This window comes from Camellia sinensis, chromosome 4, assembly GCF_055761805.1.
Source record: "Camellia sinensis isolate YWXY chromosome 4, ASM5576180v1, whole genome shotgun sequence".
Taxonomy (NCBI): Eukaryota; Viridiplantae; Streptophyta; class Magnoliopsida; order Ericales; family Theaceae; genus Camellia; species Camellia sinensis.
The window spans coordinates 174,050,208-174,072,756 of NC_138964.1; the positions used below are offsets into that span (position 1 = coordinate 174,050,208).

Here is a 22,549-nt window from a genome sequence, read left to right on the forward strand (position 1 = left end):
AAAAAAAATATTTTGCGCGATCCTGCGAAGACCTGTGTGGAATCGCTCTTAAGATTGTGCAGCTTGGGATCGCTCTCAACCTCAAGACTCGACCCCTCATTGTCAAATCTTGAACCTCAATTTAGAATGTTCAATGGCCAACTACAACATGAGGCCTGTGTGGCCAGATTCAAAGCAGCCCTCAAACTAGAGGCAAGAAAGTCAGATCAAGAAGACCAGATATCATCAAAAGAAGCTTGCAAAGCTAGATCAGAAGCACCCCTAGAACTAGGGGCAAAGAATTTCAAATGTGCTCGAAGAGCCGAAGATGGATCATTTCACAAATCAATGAAGATCGGCAAGAATGCCAAACCCCAGAAGGGAGGAAAGAAGAAAGTGTTGCTGAAGGATAACCGAGTTCCTATCCACAACACTAGGAGCAAATTCAGCCCCCAATTGGATGGACTCCTGCATCGTCAGCGAACATCAACCATTCTCCTAGATTCAGATAACTTCAGGATCTCAAAACCATTTGACATGGACAAAGCTACACTTTTACCCTTGAGAGGCTCACTGGGCCAAAAACCCGGAAGGGCAACCCAGGCAAAAGTTAGAGCAAGAAAAAAAAAAGAAAAAAAAATGCAAAAAAATGAAGAAAAAGAAATAAAAAAATCTTGAAAAGAATGAAGAAAAGAAAAGAAGAACAAAGCTCGCAAGGTTGAAAACCCAGAAGGGCGGCCTTGGCAAAAGTTAGAGCGCAAAAGGAGAGGTTAATACCCAAGTGTACCTTAACCCCGAACTACGGAAGGCTTGATTCCCATCTTTGGGATACGTAGGCAACTTCATTCTGAAGTCCAGCCGTAAAACACTTCAAATTCGACTGTGTCCATGTGATGGTTCTGATCATCGTTGTCTTCTCTGTATCCGAGAGTTCGGTTGTGATCGTCACCTTGAAAACCGGTTACAGTGTGCTGTGGTGCTATTCAAACAAGGGGCAACCTTCCGTTGCCATACAGCGCGCTGCGGTACCATTCAAACAAGGGGAAACTTTCCATTGCCATGTAGTGCCGTTCAGACAAAGGGCAATTCTCCTTCAGATCTGAGGTTGTGCATCTCGAGAGTAGGTTCCGTGCTCGTTGAGCAGTGGCCGTTTGTAAAAACAGTTTTGAGAATTTTTACTGAGGTTGACTAATTCTCTCGAAAATTATTCCACTTTTCCAAAACTTGACCATTTCTTGGACCCCAAAAGGAAAATTTTCAGTGCTCATAATCTAACTTGCATGATTTTAAATCAGAAAATCGAACAAGCATGTTAATCTAACTCTCATGTTGGTCAAAATTGTTTTAGCAGAACGTCAAAAACAAAAAATGGTCAAAATAATGAACTAGGGACATAGTTGAGTCAGGTTTCCTGTCTTTCCCCCGTTGTCAATGCATTTGCCAGAAATGGCACCATACTTGCCAAGAAGGGCACTCTCCCTGCCAGAAAAGGGCACAGCTGAAACTGTCAACAAAGGAGCTGAAAGCTCTCTCATCCTCCAAGCAACGAGGTATCAAGCCAAGTGCGAAGCACGAACTAGAATGGATCAAGATATCCCACTCCTTCATCTGGACAGATCTAACCACGTCCAAACTCCCCGGCAGAGCATCGACAGCCGATGTCAGCTGCAGATTCGCTACACGCTTAGTTGCAGCACAACCCCTCTGTGGGAGGAACTCACTAGCTGCGCGCAGAAAAAGAAGAGTCTAGCTGAGTGCTAGGGGCAAGAGCCCACAACTTTTTGTTTATCCATCAACTACCCTGGGGAGGGATGAAAAATGAGAGATTAAAGAATAGAGAGATTTGCGCTGAGAAGAAAAGCGAGGAAAGGGTTTTGAGAGAAAAATCGAGCTTGAGGGCCGAGTGATGTGAGAATCACAAATGAGAAAGGGTGGGAAACAATACCCAGAAAAACAGGCTCCCTGTGCACGTCTGAGCGTCGTGTCTTTTGTTTTATCTTGATTCTTGTGTTTGAGTCGTTTCGAGTGTTACTCGATGTGTTTAGGTTGTTTACCTTTTGTTTTCTGTTGTTGAGTCGTAGTGCTCTGTGTTCAGTCGTAGGCTCAATACCTCGGTCAAAAACTCATCTCTCAATTTCAAAAATAAAATTGTTTTGCGCTCCGAGTGCTGTGCCATTCTCCACGTCTGTGCAAAACAAGATTCGTTCTTTCATAAAACCGCAGGGTTCAACCCAGGTCATGCGCAAACAGTAAAACCAGGACCTATCTGAAGCTATATAGGTTCCAGACTGCAAAGCAAAAGAAAAGAGGAAAAATGTCGGGTATCTGAGTTTGTTTCAACTTCAGTAAGGTCCGAGATTGCATTCCGTGTGTACCTCTTCAGGTCTTGCCAATGCTCCAAAGTATGAGTCTGCCTCTACCTCAAGCTCAAGATCAAGTCTGCTTCAAGCCAGAATGGCGATCAAATGCTCTCCCTGAGTACCCTTCCCTGCCAGAGGCATCTCGGCTGTGTTCGCAATGAGTTCCTAAGAGACCAACTGCGACGGTGGAAACTAGAGTTCGAATGGCTGTTGCCTAGAACACAAAGGTTCGGGATTTCCGAGACTAAAGTTTGGTTTAAATACCCAGAGGCGTGTCCTCGGCTTGAAATCTGTATGGAAGCCCCATAGGTTGAGATAGCATGTATGCACCTCAATTCTGGATACCGAACCAACCTAGTCTGTCACCCCGTTGGAGAATAGGGAAAGTTGGGAATATAATCAGGAAGAAAGGCAGCATCCAAAGTGTTCTACGTGAAGAACCCTTGTCAGTATTCCAGAGCCTTTGTACTGTCAGTTGAAGGTAAGTGTTCGAAGAGCACGATGGAAGATCCCCGTCAGAGTAGAGCGGTTCATCGCCACTCACCCCATGAGGTGCTTTCTAAAGCGCCGCTACGCTTGTTTATTGCGTTCCTTAAACATCATACATTGTATTGCATTATACCTATCAAGTTTCTTTCTCATTCATCCATGATATTGTATGTACGGTTCATTCAAAGAAGTTCCGTTTGAGATCATTTATTTAGTGTATCAATCACACGTCATTCACCCTTAGTGTATCTATCTCACTTTCTTCATTCGCTTAGTTTATCAATCACACTTCATTTATTTAGTGTATCGATCACACTCTCTTCACCTAGCGTAACAATCACACTTCTTTCATTTTCTGTATCTATCACACACATTCTCATTTTCTGTATCTATCATACACATTCTCATTTTTTGTATCTATCACACACATCCTCATTTTGTGTATCTATCATGCACATATTCACTTCATTTACTTTAGTGTATCCATCACACTTCATCACCTTTAGTGTATCCATCACACTTCATTCACTTTTAGTATATCTATCATACTCTGTTCACTAAGTGCATCTATCACACTTTGTTCACTTAGTGCATCTATCACACTTTGTGTTCAGACTTTGTGTGTCCATCACACTTGTTCACTTAGTGCATCTATCACACTTTGTGTTCACCTTTAGTGTATCTATCATACTCTGTTCACATAGTACATCTATCACACTTTGTGTTCATTTTTAGTGTATCTATCATACTCTGTTCACATAGTGCATCTATCACACTTCGTGTTCATTTTTAATGTATATATCATACTCTGTTCACTTAGTGCATCTATCATACTTCGTGTTCACATTTAGTATATCAATCATACTCCGCTTACTAAGTGCATCTATCACACTTTGTATTCACCTTTAGTGTATCTATCACACTTGTTCACTCACTGCATCTATCACACTTTGTGTTCACCTCCAGTGTATCTATCATATTTTGTTCACTAAGTGCATCTGTCACACTTCGTGTTCACCTTTTGTGTATCCATCACACTTGTTCACTAAGTGCATCTATCACACTTTGTGTTCACCTTTAGTGTATCTATCATACTTTGTTCACATAGTGCATCTATCACACTTTGTGTTCATCTTTTGTGTATCTATCATACTTTGTTCACTTAGTGCATCTATCACATTTTGTGTACACCTTTTGTGTATCCATCACACTCTGTTCACTAAGTGCATGTATCACACTTTGTGTTCACTCTTTGTGTATCTATCACACACTCACATTGTGTATCCATCATACGTTTACTTTGTGTATCTATCACGCTTCGTTTGTTTCGTGTATCCATCACACGTTCACTTTAGTGTATCTATTGCACATACTTACTCACTCTATGTATCTATCACACTTTGTTCACCTTTATGTATTTATCGCACATGTTCGTGAGAATTGCATAATTTTCTTACATCCTTACTGCATGAAATGTAGTTATTGCCTTGCATTCTTGCTTAAAACTGTTGCATCTATTATGAATATTTGCTTTATTACAGCTCGCTGCTTTGCATTGTCATGAGTTGCGTTCGGCTTTATACATATCATTTTGCATTTTACCCCATGCCTGCGGGCACATCTTTGTTTATCTCGTATGTTTGTCTAAGTCTTCGGCCTTGTCAAAAATGGATCGTCTCTGGGCTTTGACATTCACTCCCGTCACTTATGACTTCCGAGTTCTGTAAAAGAGGGGCAACTGTAGACACCCCATTTTTAACCGACCTTAAGACTCAGACTTCACAAACTGAGCGCTCGGTGAAGTTGCATATTGTGCTCGTTCTGAGGTTGCAGAGTCTTGGCTGCGAGCCTTGCCTCCGGACTTCGGGGCTCTTTTGTGCTTTGCCTCGGTTTGCGAACTAAGTCCTGTTTTCTTTGTTTTCTCTTCCCAAAGGAAGGGAGAGGTCTCGTAGACCATCTCTCAGTGGCCGTAGGCTACCTTTCGTGGTCATAGGCCATTTTTTCCATTTGGAGCCCAGTTTTCGGTTTTCAGAGCCGTCGGCCGTGTGCCTTGGTTCAGGACCGCTTAATTAATTTCGTTTTCTCCGGTTTTTGGCACACACCTTATTTCCTCCCTTTAGAGGGACACTGTGGCCCGGGAGACCACCTTCGTGGTCATACGCCACTTTCGGTGCCTAACAGCCTGTTTTGGGGGGCCCGGACTGCGCTTTTTGGCCTCCGAACCCTCGTTTTGCATCCATCTTGGTCCATTTTTGGTAGGGACCCTATTTTCATTGTTAGGGAGGTGGTAGTATGGTGGGAGGCCACATTTTTTCCTTGAAAACCAGTTTTCTCTTTTTCTCTCTCCTAAAGTCGATTTTTCTGACAAAAAGCTGATTTTTCTCACTTTTGAGCCACAATTTCTGGTTTTTCATACCACCATTGTGTTGTACTCACCTGGGAGTCCACCAATATGGGTAGGCCAACCACCTTTTTGAAAGTGACTTTTTTGACCTGGCTGGCCGACCACAAAAAGTGGCTGGCCGACCACCTGAACCATTTGACCTGGTCGGCCGACCACCTGAACTGGTCGGCCAGCTTTCTCCTTTTTTGTCTCATTGGGTTGAAGCCAGCTGTGACAGCTGGAAGCCTTAGAATGCATCCTCCATACATGTATGGAGGATGTTTAAGCTAGCGTTGAAGCTTCTTGGAGAAGCTTTAGACCTTCTCCTCTATAAAGGAAAGGGCCCTCTTCCATTGCTAGAGTTGAACCTTTTAGTTAGAGCATACATACATTTCCCTCCATACCTCTCTCTTCCAAGCTCCAAAACCCCTTTGTTCTTGACCATTTACACTACACCTTCTAGCCTACCACCTGTACCATCCATTCAAGCATTTTGGAGGTCATTTGCAGAGCTTGAGGAGTCACGTTCTTGGTCCAGAAGTTGCTAAGGGTCGGCTCTACAAGGGTAAGCCTCTATTTCCCCCATTTTTTGTATTATTTTGCTCCATTCTTAGACCTATTTTCAAGCATATTTGGGTTTTGTTATAAACTGTAAAGTTTCTTATTTTGAGCTCCGCTTGAAGTTTGATTAAGGATACTTTTCAATTTGAGGTCTCCTACATCCTTGTATGCTTTATCTCTCTTTTAGGGCTTATTTTGCATGATGTCTTAGCCTTACTTGCAAGCATTTTCGGGATTTTTCATAAACTAGAAAAAGTCTTGTTTTGATCTTCTAAACATGTTTGTTTAAGGACTCTTTTCTGTTTGGGGTCATCTTCCCCCTTCCATGCTTCATTTCCTCATGTTTTCAGCCTTGCATGTGAGCATTTGCATTGGCCTTGGTTTGGCCTTTTAGCCACTGAAATCCAGTGAATTTTCAGTGGCTTAGATGTGTTTTTGAGCTTCAAAATCAGAGAGGGGTGACCCTCTCACCCCTTGTTCTCTTTACTAGCTTTGTTGGCCTTCCAAAGGGGCTCCTACTTGCATGTTGTGAAGTCACATTTCAGGCCCTATTTTGTGAGTTTTAAGGTCTGCCTTGACTCTTTCTGGAGCCCATTTGGCCATATTTTATGTCTATGATGCATGTGTAGAACTCAAGGCCTTTCAAAGGGTCTTTCATTTGCATGCTTCCTAGGTTGATTTCAGGGCCTTTTTGGTGAGTTTTAGGGCTGTCATAACCTATTTCCAGGGGTGGTTTTGCCATCATTGATGTCCATCATGTATGTGTAGAGTAACCCTCTTACTGGCTTTTCAAAGGAGCCCATCATTTTTGCATGCAATGACTGAGTTTCAGTGGTTATTTGGGCATATTTTGACCTGGCATACATCTGTTTTTGGCTGATTTGGTGAGTCCTCATATGCTTCATATAGTTGTAGAACAACTCATGGTTCACTAGCTTTCTTTGCATGCTTTGTTGGACCTTGATTTTAGCACATTTTGGCCATGTCTTAAACTGATAATGTGCTTATTTTGGACTGCCCTAGCTCTTTTTTTGGGTCTCATGTTTGAATGATATTTGTTTTGCATGCTTGTAGTTCAATACCCATGCTTAACTTTGAGGTTTGAGGTCCATTGCATGCATGTGCTGAGGTATTTTCATGCTTTGGGGTCGTCTTGCATCACATTTCAGAGCCTATGTTAATGCCATATTGCCATGTTTTGCATTCCTTAAATGCGTTTGAGAATCGGGCTTGTATGCCTCATTTGCCGACTATTGAATGAGCTTCATTTCGTTGCATTCCGAGCCATCATTTTAGGCTATTTTCCCACTGTTTCAGACCTTCCTAGGGTCGGTTTGGGATTGGTTTTGCCACTGGTGCATTGCTTTGGGTACCTCTCTAGTGTAACGCACTTCACTAGTTTCGGTACCCGGGCCCCCTAGCTTGCATTGTGTGACATGTTCGGGACCATATTTCATGCTGTTTTACAGCTGTAATTTATGCTATTCCATGTCATGTTTCATCCTTTCCATGCTTTGGTAGAATGGCATTCCATGCCTTAGGTTCGGTCCTTGGTATTCGTGCATGTGTGCACACATTTCGGTTGTCTCATTTTCATCTAATGGCCACTGATGTGAGTATGGCTGAGGTCCACTCACATTGGTATAAGTCCATCTTGCATCGAGCATGCCATGTAGTTCATGTTGTTTCATGTTTAGCCTTTGCATTGCGTATGCTAGGTTGTTAGGAGCATTGCGCATGCCATGATATGTCATTCCTCGCATTATGTATGCTAGGTTGATAGTCGTATTGAGTATGCCTTAGTTCACGAGCATTGCGCATGCCATGTAGTGTTAGCATTGTATATGCTAGGTGCGTGTTTGCATTTTATCCCTTGCATGCTTGCATCACTTGGTTGCATTACACTTAGGATTGCATGCTAGTCGTATTTGCACGTGCCATGCATTGCTTGTTGCATTGTGCTTGGAGTAGGGTTTAGTCCAAGCACGGGAAACGAGGGATGTTTCGTACTCTAAGTGACGAAACGTGCCTCGATTCTCGGTCGCCAACATTCCGGATTTCCCATGATAGAGTTTAGGCCTTAAGTGTGTATTTGTGCATTCATGTCACATTAAAACGTGCAATTCGACTCCTCGGCCATCATGCATTGAGATGCGTGGTTGATGGCCCGAGGACCGAGGGCCACACTCTCTAGAGCTTGTGCAAGGACGGGGAGGAGTGGTCATGCACACATATGTTGAAAATACCTTGCTTTCTCTCCTTCTTGCCTTTGTTGCAGAAAAACCAGAGTCCAGGGGCAGAAAGTGGTCGGCCGACCAGGTTTCCTGGTAGGCCAACCACCTTTTTCGGTTTCCACCATAAGGGGTGGTCGGCAAGGGTTTTCCAAGCCAATACCTGGTCGGTGGCTTTCCCAAGGTGGAGTTTCAGCCTTCTGGAGCTTTGTGTAAGTTTTTTAAATCAGCTACAAACGAAGGCGAGACGAGGCATCATGATGGAATTTACCGACAAAGCGCATCGAGCATGCATGCATCCATTATCATACAAAACAGAGCCGAGGCAGTCATATTCATTTAATTTATTTTCTTACTTAGCTAATTTGTTAATTAGTTAGTGGTTGTGTAATAATTAATTGTAATTCGTTATTCATTCGGACTGTATTACTTTTGGACTGTATATTATTTATTCGGACCCTCCGAGCGAGGGCAATGTTGTAATAAGTGTGCGTGTGTGTAATGTATGTCTTCCAACCCCACGTCTTTCTCCCTTTTATTTACCAGCTTATGATGGTTAGATTAGGGCATGTTTCAATTAGTATACTTATGCTTGCATGTTTGCATCATTCATCTGTTTTGCATGCACCGGGCTCGGCGCATCATACTAACTGCATTTGTATCTCAATTCCAAATTGAATACGTGTTAGCTGTAGCATCATCATATGTCATTCTTAGAATAGCCGAGCCTATTGTAGTTGCATTTTTGCATGTGTTGCATTAGGCATTTCCGTATAGTTAGGATCATGCATGGATTTCTAACATAGCTTCTGTTTTGGCATGGAGTACTTGGTAAGTGTTTATGCTTTAGCATCCTTGCATGTGTGTGAGTGACTGCCATGATAGCATGCTTACCATGAGGCTAATTGCTTATGTGATATAATTGCCTGAATGCTTGTGGGTGAATGCTGGGTTATTTGGATTGAAACAATTCATTAAATGCGAGTTTTAAGCCCACTTGAGAGTGGCAAAATCATTTTTTTCTAAGCCCACCTGAGGGTGGCAAATCCACGTCTTAGCCTACTTACGAGTAGCACCATCAAACCATTTTCAAATAAATAAACATGAGATGTTTTGTTCCAATTCAGGCGATCCAGTCTATACTTGTATGCTGTGCGCATCACATAGTAAATCTAGGCTAATAACCGGAATAAGAACGCATAATGTTTTTAAAACTAGATATCATGGTTAGTAGAGGCCGATCTTTGATCACGCGAGCGGGGGTGCTCACGAAGTGACCTTCCCCAATCGTACCCAAGTTCCCGAGCCGAGGCAACTTCGGTGATGACGAACACGTGGCCTTAGGCAACGAGTCAGGGTTTCCTAAATTTCTCCAAAAATAAAATATTTAGGTGGCGACTCTATATCTGGCAAAGCAGTCCATGTTTGGCACTTTTTTCAAAAAATCTGTTTTCAAAAACGATTTGCCGGATTTGGACTCTTTGATGATTCATCAGTCTTGCATTGCACTCTGCGAGATTAGATATAGGACCGTGACATTTGAGTCCTGAACTGTAGTGAGCCCAATGAACAAAACGGGGGATTTCCTCCCGGGACGTTCGGGGAGGTCTACACCGGGGTCAGTGGTCGGTCTCCTTCAATGGTGGGCTGGTTATAGAATAAAAAATAGGAGAAAGTCATCTGGAAGGTCAATCCATTGGCAGTGCTCTGGTCCATTTGGAGGTAGAGAAATGAAAGTATCTTTAATGGCTCTCAAGTGGATTTGGAATCAAGGTCAGGATAGCATTGTGGGTCAGAGCCTCTAGCCCCTGTTCTAGTTACTCAGTTAATGACATTGTGTATAATCTGCAGCCGGTTAAAGTATGCATTATAGACTGATCATGCTTGTTGTCTGTGGTTAATCTGCAGCAGGTTAAAGTATGCATTTTGGGGTGTGTTTCTACTCTATTGCTATGGTTGATTCTGGATTGTGATTCTATCTGGTGCAATCTGCTGTGTTCTGTTTTGTGTTCTGCATTTGTTTTGTTTTGTGTTCTGCCTGCTGTTGTGGTTCTCTTAGGTTGGATCTTCTGTGTGATCTGTTTTGCTCTGTTGTTGTGGTTGATTCTAGAGTGTGATTTGTTTGGTGTGTGATATGCCCTGTTGTTGTTGTGAGGTCTTTAAAGTGAGGGTTGTATTGTTCTGCAGTAGGGGTGTTGGCTGAGCAAATATTTCTTCCTTGACGTGGCTTCTTGGATGTTGTTGTTGAACAAACATTGCATTGTTCTGTGTTGTTGTTCTATTTTTCTGCTTTTAGTTGCTCTTGATTGGTTTCTCACGAATCTTGGGTCAAGTGCTAGCAAATGATTGTGTTCACTTTGCGTTTCCAACCTAGTTGAGATTGTGGAGGATAGTTATGATACTTTGTGCACTTCTGTGATTTGTTGATGTATTTTTGTATATAATTTGCTTTTATTATTAATAAATCTGTTATTTTACTGATAAAAAAATTAATTTAAAATTTAAGAGTTTTGCTAAAAAGTTCCTTAGGAGCACTAGTTAAGGTATAGTAAATGTAGTTATATGTATTAGAAGAATCTATAATAAATGCACTTATATGTACTGAAAAAACAAACAAACAATTCATTATTTATTACTACAATTTTGATGCTAATCATATATGTTTACAATGCATTTTTTAATGATTGTTTTGACTTCACCTTTTGCAAAAAAAAAAATTAATTATTTCTGTAAATTCAATTTTTAATTTCTTTTACTTTGTAAATTCAATTTTTATTTGACTTCAATGAATTCAATGGTTATATTTTTTCTTTAAACAAAGTATTAAAAAAATAAATATTCGAGATAAAAATTAATTTTGATATGAAAAATAAGTTAACATAATTGCTAATAAATTTATTTTTTTTGTTAAAAAAACTTATTATTTTTTTGTCCAAAATTAATAAGCATATAAAAAATCTGTCAATGCTAAATGAAGAGCTAGGTTTGATGTGTAAAAGAATTTGAATAATACTATATGTACCAATTAATATGCTAACTCGTATACTAACAGATGATGTGGCAAAATTTTAGAGGTTTTGGATATTTGTAATTTGTATAATATGTGGGGTCAGTAATAATGATATAACACTAGTTGGTATATTAGTGTGTATATTAATTGGTGCATGTAGTACCACCGAAAGAATTTAACAAATATAATGGAATTTATTAGGCAAAATGAAAAGTCAAGTTAGGTTATTTTTGTCATTTACAATATTGTTGACTTGTTTTAAATGATATACTTTATTATTTTAAATGTTATTTCAAAAACTTTGTTAGTGTCATTAAACAATAATATTTGTTATCATTTATTGTACCTTAAAACAAGTGCTCTTGGGGTAGCTTAAATTTTAAATTGTTTGAGGTTGAGAATTTTATTTGAAAATAATTTGAGCTTGGTAAAAAAATCTCACATGAACTAGGGTTTTTAACCTAGTAGTTATGTAGCATTACTTTATGTTGTGTAGCATTGGCCTTGGTCTAAGGTGGGCGAAATGCTTGGCTGGGGCCCCAAATTTTGCCTAAAAAACATAAGGCTCCCAAATAGTCGTCTTTTATGTTATGTTTAGTTCATTGAAATTAAACAAAATTGAATAATCATTCGATCATAATATTCATTCTCACATTTCGTTTATTACAAAATGATAAAAAAAAATATTACAAATAAAAACATCATTTATCATTATAGGAGAATAATCATTCTTGTTGAAACCAAGCACAATGACAAAGAACTTTGTAGAAACAAAAGCACAATTCTCAGATGCAGAGAGAACTTCTTATTAAATTAAAGAACCAACATGGCTATTAAATAGCCTTACATCAAATCAGAAAGGGAAATAACAATCCACGACTTTATAGCCCTAGAATCGTGGCGTATGACTAAATCTAAACAGAAAATAACTTCCCCCTTAAGACTAGGGATTATTATGCAGGACTTCAAAGCACTACAATCCTAAAAACAAGGAAACCCGGACCTTATCAGGTAGAAGATCCTAATAACTTTAACATCCTCCCTTAAACTGAATGCTATCAATATTCAGTTTATCCCTGGATATTCGAAGACACCCATAAGACCACCTATCTTCACGAACACCTCGAGCTTTAGTGCTTTTGTCAAAATATCAGCAATTTGTTCCTGAGTGGAACACTGCACCAATTCAACAACTTCATCTTTGATAAGATTTTGAAGAAAATGAAAGTGCACATCAATGTGTTTGTTACGACCATGCATGACTGGATTCTTTGGCAGTTTAATAGCTGAGATGTTATCGCAGTGAACCAATGTTGGTTTGTATTGACCATGATTAAGCTGCTCTAAAATCCTCCTTAACCACACAGCATGGCAAGCACTAGATGCAGCAGCGATGAACTCTGTTTCGGTAGTTAAAAGAGTGACTACTGGCTGTTTCTTAGAAGACCAAGACATTACACTTGAACTCAGAATAAAAACATAGCCAGATGTGCTCTTCCTATCGTTCTGATCACCAGCGTAATCGCTATCTATGTAGCCAACAAGTTCCTTAGTTCCTCCATTCTTGTAGAATAATCCAAAATTGACTGTACCCTTCACATACCTTAACACTCTTTTCGCTTCTTGTAAATGAGTCTCAGTGGATCGTTCCATGTATCTGCTAATTAAACTTACTACAAACATCAAATCGCGACGAGTGGCAGTCAAGTACATAAGGCTTCTCAGGATCTGTTTGTAATATGTCCCATCGATCCTTGCTCTATTTTCACCCCTAGTGAGTTTAAAGCCAGGAACCATTGGATTGTGCACTGGATTGCACTGGGCCATATTGAATCTCTCCAAAACCACTTGAGCATACTTCCATTGACTAATGAAAATACCATCCACCCTTTGCAAAACTTCTATTCCAAGAAAATACCTTATTTTACCAAGATCAGTCATGTTAAATTCCATCATCATGGATTTCTTAAAGTGTTCAAACGTAATCTCATCATTACCAGTGAATATAAGATCATCAACATAAAGGCACACAATCAAAACTTTACCTCTATCTGCTGTTTTTAAGAACAAAGTGTGCTCATAAGGGCATTTCTCAAAGCCTTCTTGAACAAAATAGGTCTCTATTCGACTGTACCAAGCTCAAGGAGCTTGTTTGAGTCCATACAAAGCCTTCTTCAGTCGACATACCATATGTTCTTGTCCCTTTTGTTCATAACCTAGTGGTTGATTCACGAACACTTCTTCATCTATCTCTCCATGTAGAAACGCAGATTTGATGTCTAGTTGGTAAATCATCCAGCTTTTCTGGGCAGCAACTGAGATGACCACTCGAATGGTATCCAAACGAGCTACTGGTGCAAACACCTCAGCATAATCCACTCCATACTATTGACTGTACCCTTTCACAACGAGCCGAGCCTTGCCTTGTATTTGTCCACTTTTCCATGTTCATTGAGTTTCGTTTTAAAAACCCATTTTACTCCAATTGTCTTTACTCCAGATGGCAGCTCGGTGAGTTCCCATGTGCCATTCTTTACAATAGCTTCGATTTCAGCATCCATGGCCTGTCTCCATTTGCTACTCTTCATTGCATCCTCATATGTCAAGGGATCATGTTCAGAGAATAAGGCTAGATGAGCCATCAGAGAAGCCCTGCCCACTTACATAATCTTGCATCCACCTTGGTGGTCTTCGAACTTGTCCTCCATGAAAAGGACTGCCATCACTTGAAGGCTCTCCCTTTTCAAGTGAGTCACTTGGAACAGATCCTAAGTTTTCAAGTTCATGAAAAAGAGTGATGTTTGCTTCAGTTTCTTCCCCAAGGCTTTCATTTGTTCCTGCATCTTCATCTTCCTCCCATTCTAAATAAGCCAAAATAGTTTCCTTGTGACTATCATCCCAATTCCACCTTTGGTCTTCTTCAAAAACCACATCTCGACTCACGATTATTTTTTGAGGAATTGGATCAAATAACCTGTAAGACTTGGATGCTTCACTTACCCCAAGTAATATGCATTTCAGAGTTTTGGCATCGAGCTTTACTCTTTTGCTATCAGGTACATGAACATGGGAAATGCATCCAAACACCCTAAAGTGACTTACTGAAGGCTTAAACCCACTTCAGGCTTCTTCTGGTGTCTTGCTTCTCACAGCAAGTATCGGGCTTCTATTCATGACATGCACTGTCCAATTCACTGCTTTAAGCCAGAAATTCTTTGGGATTTGCTTCTCTGACAGCATGTTGCGCACCATATTCATGATAGTGCGATTCTTTTTCTCTACGACCCCGTTCTGTTGAGGTGTGTAAGCTGTTGTTAATTGCCTTTGAATGCCATTCTCATCACAGAAGTGAGTGAACTCTTGTGATGTAAACTCACCCCCACGATCAATTCAAAGACTCTTTATGAATGCACCAGTTTCTTTCTCAATTCTAGCTTTGTAGGATTTAAAGGTAGCAAATGCTTCTGATTTTTCAACTAAGAAATAAACCCAAGTTTTTCTGCTAAATTCATCAATAAAAGTAATGAGATACCTTTTTTTGCTGTTTGAGATTTGTTTTATTGGCCCACATATGTCTACATGCACTAACTGAAGAATTCCAGATGCCCTCCATGTGCTTTCCTTTGGAAAAGTATCGCGATGTTGTTTTCCTATCAAGCAGTCTTCGCAGATCTTCAAAAGAGCCTTTAACTGAGGCAAACCATCCACCATATTCTTTTGTTGGATCACGTTAAGACCATTCCAACTAAGATGACCATAACGGCAATACCAGAGTTGAGTTTGATTTGTGGTTATAGAGGAGAAGCATTTCTTCTTTTTTGGAGAACAATGACCAAGCACAGCAAACATTTTGTTGCATGCCATCTCGGTGTCCATGATTAAACCTTTTTCAGGATGATAAATCTCGCACTTTCTATGTTGCATGAGCACTACAAGACCTTTCTCTTGTAATTGACCAATACTTAGTAAATTGTTCTTTAACTCCGGCACAAAGAAAACTTCAGTAATCACCTGCACGATCCCATTTATCTCCATTCAAATGTTGCCCTTCCCTTGCACAGTGAGACTCATATCATTGCCCAGCTTCACTTTTTCTCTGAAATTGTTATCAAATTGTGAGAATAACTCTTTTTTCCCATACATGTGATTACTACACCCAGAGTCAAGAAGCCACAAGTGATCTCTTCTAGCCTCGTTGCCATCTACATACGCCATTAAAAACATCTCTTCACTGGTCTCGACAAAGTTGACCTTTGTATCTCTTGCTCTTTGGGGGCATTCCCACTGAAAATGACCCAACTCAGGACAGTCATAACACTCTAGGGTAGATTTATCCAACCTGCCCCTACCTCTTCCTCTTCCTCGGTAAGAACCTCTACCACCACCCCTTCCTCCTAGTTGAAGTCCGTGAGTGATCTGAAGGGCCTGTTCATCCACAGTGTGACGGTTGATCCGTTGTTCATGCACCAAAAGACTGCTTTGAAGCTCATCTATGGATAAAGTATCCAAATCATCTGATTCCTCGATCGAGCATACAACATAGTCGTACTTTGGAGTCATAGATCTCAAGATCTTTTCGATGATCACCACCTCCTTCATTCTTTCGCCATGAATTCTCATCTTATTGGCTGTGATGAGGGTTCTTTCAAAATAGTCATTCACCGATTCCCCAGCTTTCATGTGCAACACTTCAAACTCTTTGTGAAGAGCTTGGAGGTGAGCATGTTTAACTCGTGCTGTCCCTTGGTACTTCTACTTCAAAGAGTCCCAGATATCCTTTGCTGTGTCCTTTTTCAATATTGTCTCCAAAATGGATCGATCAATGGCTTGGAACAAATAGGTTTTAGTCTTCAGGTCCTTCAGCTTTTGATCCTTAATCACCTTCTTTTGTCCCTCAGTGAGATCTGTCCCTTCCGCTACTGCAGAGATCCCAGTTTCCACCAAACTCCAATACTCCTTTGAACGCAGAAAATTCTCCATAAGCATACTCCAGTGATCATAATGTCCATCGAATCGTGGGATAGCAGGTTGCACAAAGTTGCTTTCACTAGTCATGTTGTTCTTTCATGCTGATAGCTGTGGTACAAGCTGTTGGTCAAGCCCCGTGATAGAGCTCTGATACCATATGTTGAAACCAAGCACAATGACAAAGAACATTGCAGAAACAAAAGCACAATTCTTAGATGCAGAGAAAACTTCTTGTTAAATTAAAGAACCAACATGGCTATTAACCAGCCTTACATCAAAGCAGAAAGGAAAATAACAACCCACAACTTTACAGCCCTAGAATCGTGGTGTATAACTAAATCTAAAAAGAAAATAACTTGCCCCCCTTAAGACTATGGATTATTATGTAGGACTTCAAAGAACTACAATCCTAAAAACAAGGAAAGTCAAACCTTATCAAGTAGAAAATCCTAACAATTTTAACAATTCTATATAAAGATATTAACACATGATCATCCCAATCCATTGAGTTTCATTCCAGTAAAGCAGACATAACATTGTAGTATTACTAGTTAAAAATAAAGTTTTATATAAATTTTTTGAAAAACAATTGAAGTAGGATGGTTGGTTGCTAAATTTATGGATTGACTATATAATATTGTAGACTATATCAGTCACTATTGTCTTTGGAGAAATAATTTTTCTTAAAGCCAAAGTTGATCAAATTTTACATTCAATCTACTACGTCAAAAAAATAAATAAATTAACAATGTTATCCATTGAAAATGTCCAAAATTTATCTCAATAATTATGATTTATTTTTATCTCAATAACTATGATTTATATCAACTTTAAAAATTTTATGAAATTAATCAGAAAATCTAATATTATAATTATTATAAAAAATAAATTATAATTGATTCACTCATTAATACAATAGGTTCAAATTGAATTTATCACCTAATATTTTATGTGCATAAAAAACTAATAATTTTAGTGCTTACCTAAGTAAATTTTGTATAGATACAAACAACTACAAAAATAAATAAATAAATAAATAATGATACTTCCTATTTTATCAATTATTTTGATTTTTATAAAAATAAGTATGGAGGCCCCATTTCAGATGAGGGTTGCTGCTGTGCTAATGGCATAGCAGTAACTGTTGTGCGTCAATTTGAGACTTATTATGAGTTTATTTTTATGATCCGAATTGATCATTTTGTAGAGATCGTTGAGTACTTCAAGCATGTCAAAAATCATATTAATCGGATATCTATACCTACTTGATTGAATTACATTTATCATAAATAAATAAAAATTAAACAAAGTTTTTCTTTTGAGAAATAGTATAAAAAAATATACAATCCGATTATGTAGCTATTGATATCTAATCAATATAATAATTTTTGGTATGCTTGAAGTACTTTACAAACCCTACAAAATAAACGGTTTAGGTTATAAAAATAAGCCCATAATAAACCTCAAATTGAGGTACAATAGTTACGGTTGTGCCCAAGATACAACAGCAACCCCATACCCCCATTTCTAAGTTTGCCTTAAGTCCCAAAAAACCAAGGCTGGCCCTAGTGGTGTAAGGTTGCGAATTCAACTCTTTTGAAAAAGAGTTTTATACATTTATTTCTCATTTGTTGGGTGTCATTATTGTTGACTTTCTAACTATAATTAAATTTTAATTATTCAATTTGATAAAACATTTTATCATATTTATAATTAATGACCTACTGATAAAAAAAAAATAATAAATAAAATCAAACAAAAACTCACGTATATAAATGTAATATACATAAACATGGTGCCAGCATAGTACACACCGACAGAGTGCAGCAAGACAAGTTTCATGCTTTTCCAAAAAGACAATTAGTCTCATGGATTTTAGTAGACATGAAACAATGTGCATCAGATGATTTATATATTTTTATTTATTTCTTCTTTTATTAAAATAAAATAATAAAAAAAACAATTAATGTTAGAAAAATTGCATTTCAATGGAGTAGTGGCAAAAAAATATATTTTTATGATAGTGCAATTCTCCTATGTGTATGGTACAAATTCATTCATATGCTTAGTACAACCCTTCTTATGTGTCAGAGTTGCAAAAATAAAAAAATAAAATTATCATTTGTAATACAATTATTTTGTAACTGTCCCATATATTTGCCCTTTAATGTTACCTATCAAGTTTTTAATTAGGCCCATTGCAAAGCTTAAGCAATTCAAATCTATGAAAAACCCAATATTGAATGGCCATTAAAATCATTCTCTGGGTTTGCTTTGGGAACAAAAAGAATTTAGAAAGACAAAAACCAATTACAGAGTTGTATTTTTTATGAGTTCGGTCTTACTTTTGTATAATAGGATCTTGTTAACATATATTCTTAAGGCACATGATAAAAAAGCATAAAAGTATTATACGTCCTTTATTACACTCATTTTCATACATAATGTATAAGCAGACAAAACATCTTAGGACATGTTTTTTTTTTTATTGGCAAAAAAAAACTTTATTGATGAAAGTATGCAAAAAAGATACAGGACATTAATAAAGTGGAGCTTCGAGCTAACTGAAGCTCCAAGCACCAGTTGGTAAGAAACCAACAGCAACACAAAAAGAAGCAGAAAAAGCCTACACAGAACATTAGGGCACATGTTAACAAAACATTTTATAATAAATGGATTGTGTGCGATTCAATGAGAAGATTCTGCGCAAATGAAAGAACTCATTATGAATATTAAGTGTTTTGCTTTTACATACTAAAACATGTGAATTCGATACATCATGCAATTAGTAGATCCCCAAGTTGCAACATGTGATGATGCAATGCAAGCAGTTGATTTAACATCGAGACCCATAAATCTGAACTCATATGGTTCCATGCACGGCATACTTCTTGAAAAGCATGGCATGTTTGGAGCATTTCAAATAATCATTTCATGATGAATGGCAGTCAAAGATTCATATTAATAAATTTTAAATTTAAATTTAAAAGCCGTGAAAGAAAATTTTAAAATTTTTAATGACATTGTAGTTACAAAACAACTGATTTAAAATTTTGATGATTTATTATAAACTTCCGAAATGAAATGGAGATTGAATCAAAATTCCTTTGGGATTCATACATTTACTTGTGTAAATCTTTATATCTGTACTACTATATAAAACAAACACCTAGGTGTCACAAATTTTTTTTCCCGAAAATGCCCAGACTATGATAATTGTTATAAAATGCTTCAATTCTCTCCAACTGTTATAAAAAACTGTCATAATTATCAGATCTAATTGTAGTATAAATATATGTATATGCGTATAGATCTTAGGTTTGTGTATTGGCATGATTTGGCTGGGTTTAAATTGCTTATCTGGGTGTTTTGGGGGCACTAATAGATACACTCATCGGTCAAGAATTAGAAGCCAACAATTTTGTAAGCAAATTGATTGTGTAGGTTACAATATATGACTTCTCTTATTGATTGACAAAAATAAAAATAAAAATGAATTGGATAAGTAAGCTAATATTTTAGACATCTCCCATCACACTTTGCATGACACCAAAGAATTGACATTATAAGGTGTAATGGCCGAGTTCAAGTCTTATTCCTTCTATGCAACATCACCTCCCTTTATTTGCATCTTTCAAAAAAAAAAATAAATAAATAAATAACAATAATATTTAAATAGAATAGAAATCTGTGAGATTGTCTCTTATTTACATTTCTTAACTTATTATAGATTCAAAATGATTTGACATTGACATTTTATTTTTTTTATTGTACAACAACCAAAAAAAAAAAAAGAATTCCTGAAATTTCTGTGTGTAAGATTTATACCACGTGAAAACAGCACCAATTGCAGGTTATAAACACGTCTGTCTAAAGCATGAGATTTTGTTACTCTGTTCTTGTAAAAGGACAGAATTTTAAAGCAAAAAAAAGAAAAGGGCCTAAATTGAAAATTTGAAATGAGAGAGAGAGAGAGAGAGAGAGAGAGAGAGAGATCGATCTGAGACCACCCAAAGGACGTGTTTAACTGCAAGAAAATAAGGTGCCATTCAGAGGAATTTCAACTCCAATCAAGAGGCATATAGAAAAATGTATAAATGTGATTCCTAGTTTTAAGATGTCAAAATAATAGGGAACCATTTTTTTTTTTTTTTTGATAACTCAGGTATCTCCAACTCGCTGATTTTAAGGGAAGTCAAGACTAATCCTGAGGGTCCTGAAGTTAACGACCGGGCAAACCTCCAGTGGCCCCAATGGGTGACTCGACCTCGAGACCTGTGAATTTTATCCTTTAGACTTTACCATTCGGCCACTTGCCTTGGGGTTAATAAGGAACCATTTTGTGGACCTTTTGCATCAATAATTTACTCAGATATATAAATGAGTAAGAATGGAATTTAATAGAGTCACAAAATGAGATGGACTATCTAGATGAGATTACAAGTACAAGCATCTCCCAAATCTTTTAATATATGAACTAGTATAATATCAAATAAATAATTAATTATTAATTTCAAAATCATACAGTAAAAAAATAGATTTAATTAAATTTTTATTATTTTTATCACAATTTCACTTATGTTTTGTTTTCTACCATTAATGCTATGTTTTAAGTTCTAAATAACAAATACATTAATTATAATGTCATTAGTAAAAATTAAATAAAAACTATGGTAAATTATAAAATTGCACTTTTTTATTTTTTATTTTTAGGAACAAAAACTTCACCCATGTAAAATATAAATACATTATTATTTTCTAAGAGTTTCATAATTTTAATTTGAATATATCAGATTCATAGAATGATATCATAAACTATGTGTATATATATAATAATTACTCTCTTTAAAATATAATCTTTCTCATTTCAAACCAAATATGTACATATTACATTTTAGGTTTGATAAAACAAAGTAAAACATGAAAGATTATATTTTGATTGAAACATTCATAATGATCATTCACATCAGTATCATTAAAAGATATTTCCTACCCTATCTTAGAGTAAGACATGTATGAGAGAGAGAGAGAGAGAGTAATAGGAACAATGCTACAATCAAAAGAGAATGCACATGAATACTATTTAAATTGCAATTTGTTAAAAAAATTGATTGTATATGAACAATATTTAAATTGCTAATGCAATTTGAAATTAATATATGCGATCTTATTAATTTATCTATAACATATCATGAGCTAAATGCTACTATATTTTCACTACAAAAATAAATTTATGATCTTATTAATTTATAGCAGAATTGTTATTTTAAACTTTATTTAGACCCTCCAATCTTAAAAATAAATAAATAAATTGAAAATGCAAGAACTTCAAGTAAATCAAACACATAATTTTCTCAATAAATGTAAAAAAGTGTCTTTTGTGCAAGTGTGTTCAAGATATTTTAATAATAAAAGTGCAATATAAATGAGAAGATACATAACAACAAATAATAACATTCATTCAAAAAAATTATCCTATAAAATATAAATCATACTAAACATTCAATAAATAAATAAAAATGTTCAGGCTACACCGTGATGAGAAGAAAATTATTGGTTGTTTCTGCATTTCATTTCTATGCATTGTTCTATTGAAGGACGCCTCTTCTACTACGATTTGAGATAAGTTTCTCAGGCTTCTTGTCTCTAATTTGTTGTAGTCTTTTTCTTGAAGTCCAATCCAAGGAGAAAAAAATGAAGAACATTACATTTTTTTAATGTAACTTATATACACATACAAAATCAACAACATAAATAAACACACATGCAAATCAATTGAATGAGAAATCATATATTTACAGCATACACAAAAAATATTAAAAATTCAAAAATCACGATCATAAAAGTAGCAGCACCAAAATTTGCAAAAGGACAATATATAAACTTTCAATTAGAGAGACTCGATTGTTTAAATTTCAAGATAAACTCTAAGAACTATGAAAAGAGAAATCAAACAAAATCCTCCCAGAGAGGAAGAGGGAGGGAGAAGTTATGATAAATGAAAGACAACAAATAAGAATAATAATAATAATAATAAAAAAAAAAGATTCAAGTTCAAGTATTTAAAGATTTATAAAAATAAGATAAATGTGAAGGAAAAAAAGCAAATCAAATAAAACTCGAATAATAGAAGAATTGAGAGTAATATATATATATATATATATATATTTATTTTAATAATTAGATTTGGATGATTAAAAAAAATTCAATTTCAAATTTAAAGATATATAAAAATAAGATAATTGTGGGGAAAAAAATTAAATAAAACTCTAGTAATAGAATAATTGAGAGTAAAATATTTCATTTATTTTTTTAATAATTAGATATGAAATATCTTAAATTAGATTAGATCATATCTTTGAAGAATTGAGAGTGGAATATGTCGTTTATTTGTCAATAATTATATTTGAAATATCTTAAATTAGAGTTTATCATATCTTTTTGAGTTTTATATGTATATTCATATCTTTTTTATTTCAAATTTTACTTTTTTTTCCATAAAAAATGAATTTTTATTAGAAATTAAGAAAAATGGAAAGAAAGATTTCTAAGAGTGCCAAGTATGAGA

General features: G+C 36.6%; 1 protein-coding gene across 1 annotated transcript; it reads right to left on the minus strand.

Moving 5' to 3' along the window:
* Positions 1 to 15,048: 15,048 nt before the first annotated feature.
* LOC145824241 (uncharacterized) lies at positions 15,049 to 15,693 on the minus strand. The gene has a single exon (XM_082923865.1). It carries the CDS (start codon positions 15,691 to 15,693, stop codon positions 15,049 to 15,051), a length of 645 nt encoding a protein of 214 aa, XP_082779991.1.
* Positions 15,694 to 22,549: the final 6,856 nt, after the last annotated feature.

What these genes read in the sequence shown, in the direction of transcription:
- LOC145824241 (XM_082923865.1), bottom strand. Translation starts at nt 15,693, where the DNA reads ATGAAAGCTGGGGAATCGGTGAATGACTATTTTGAAAGAACCCTCATC.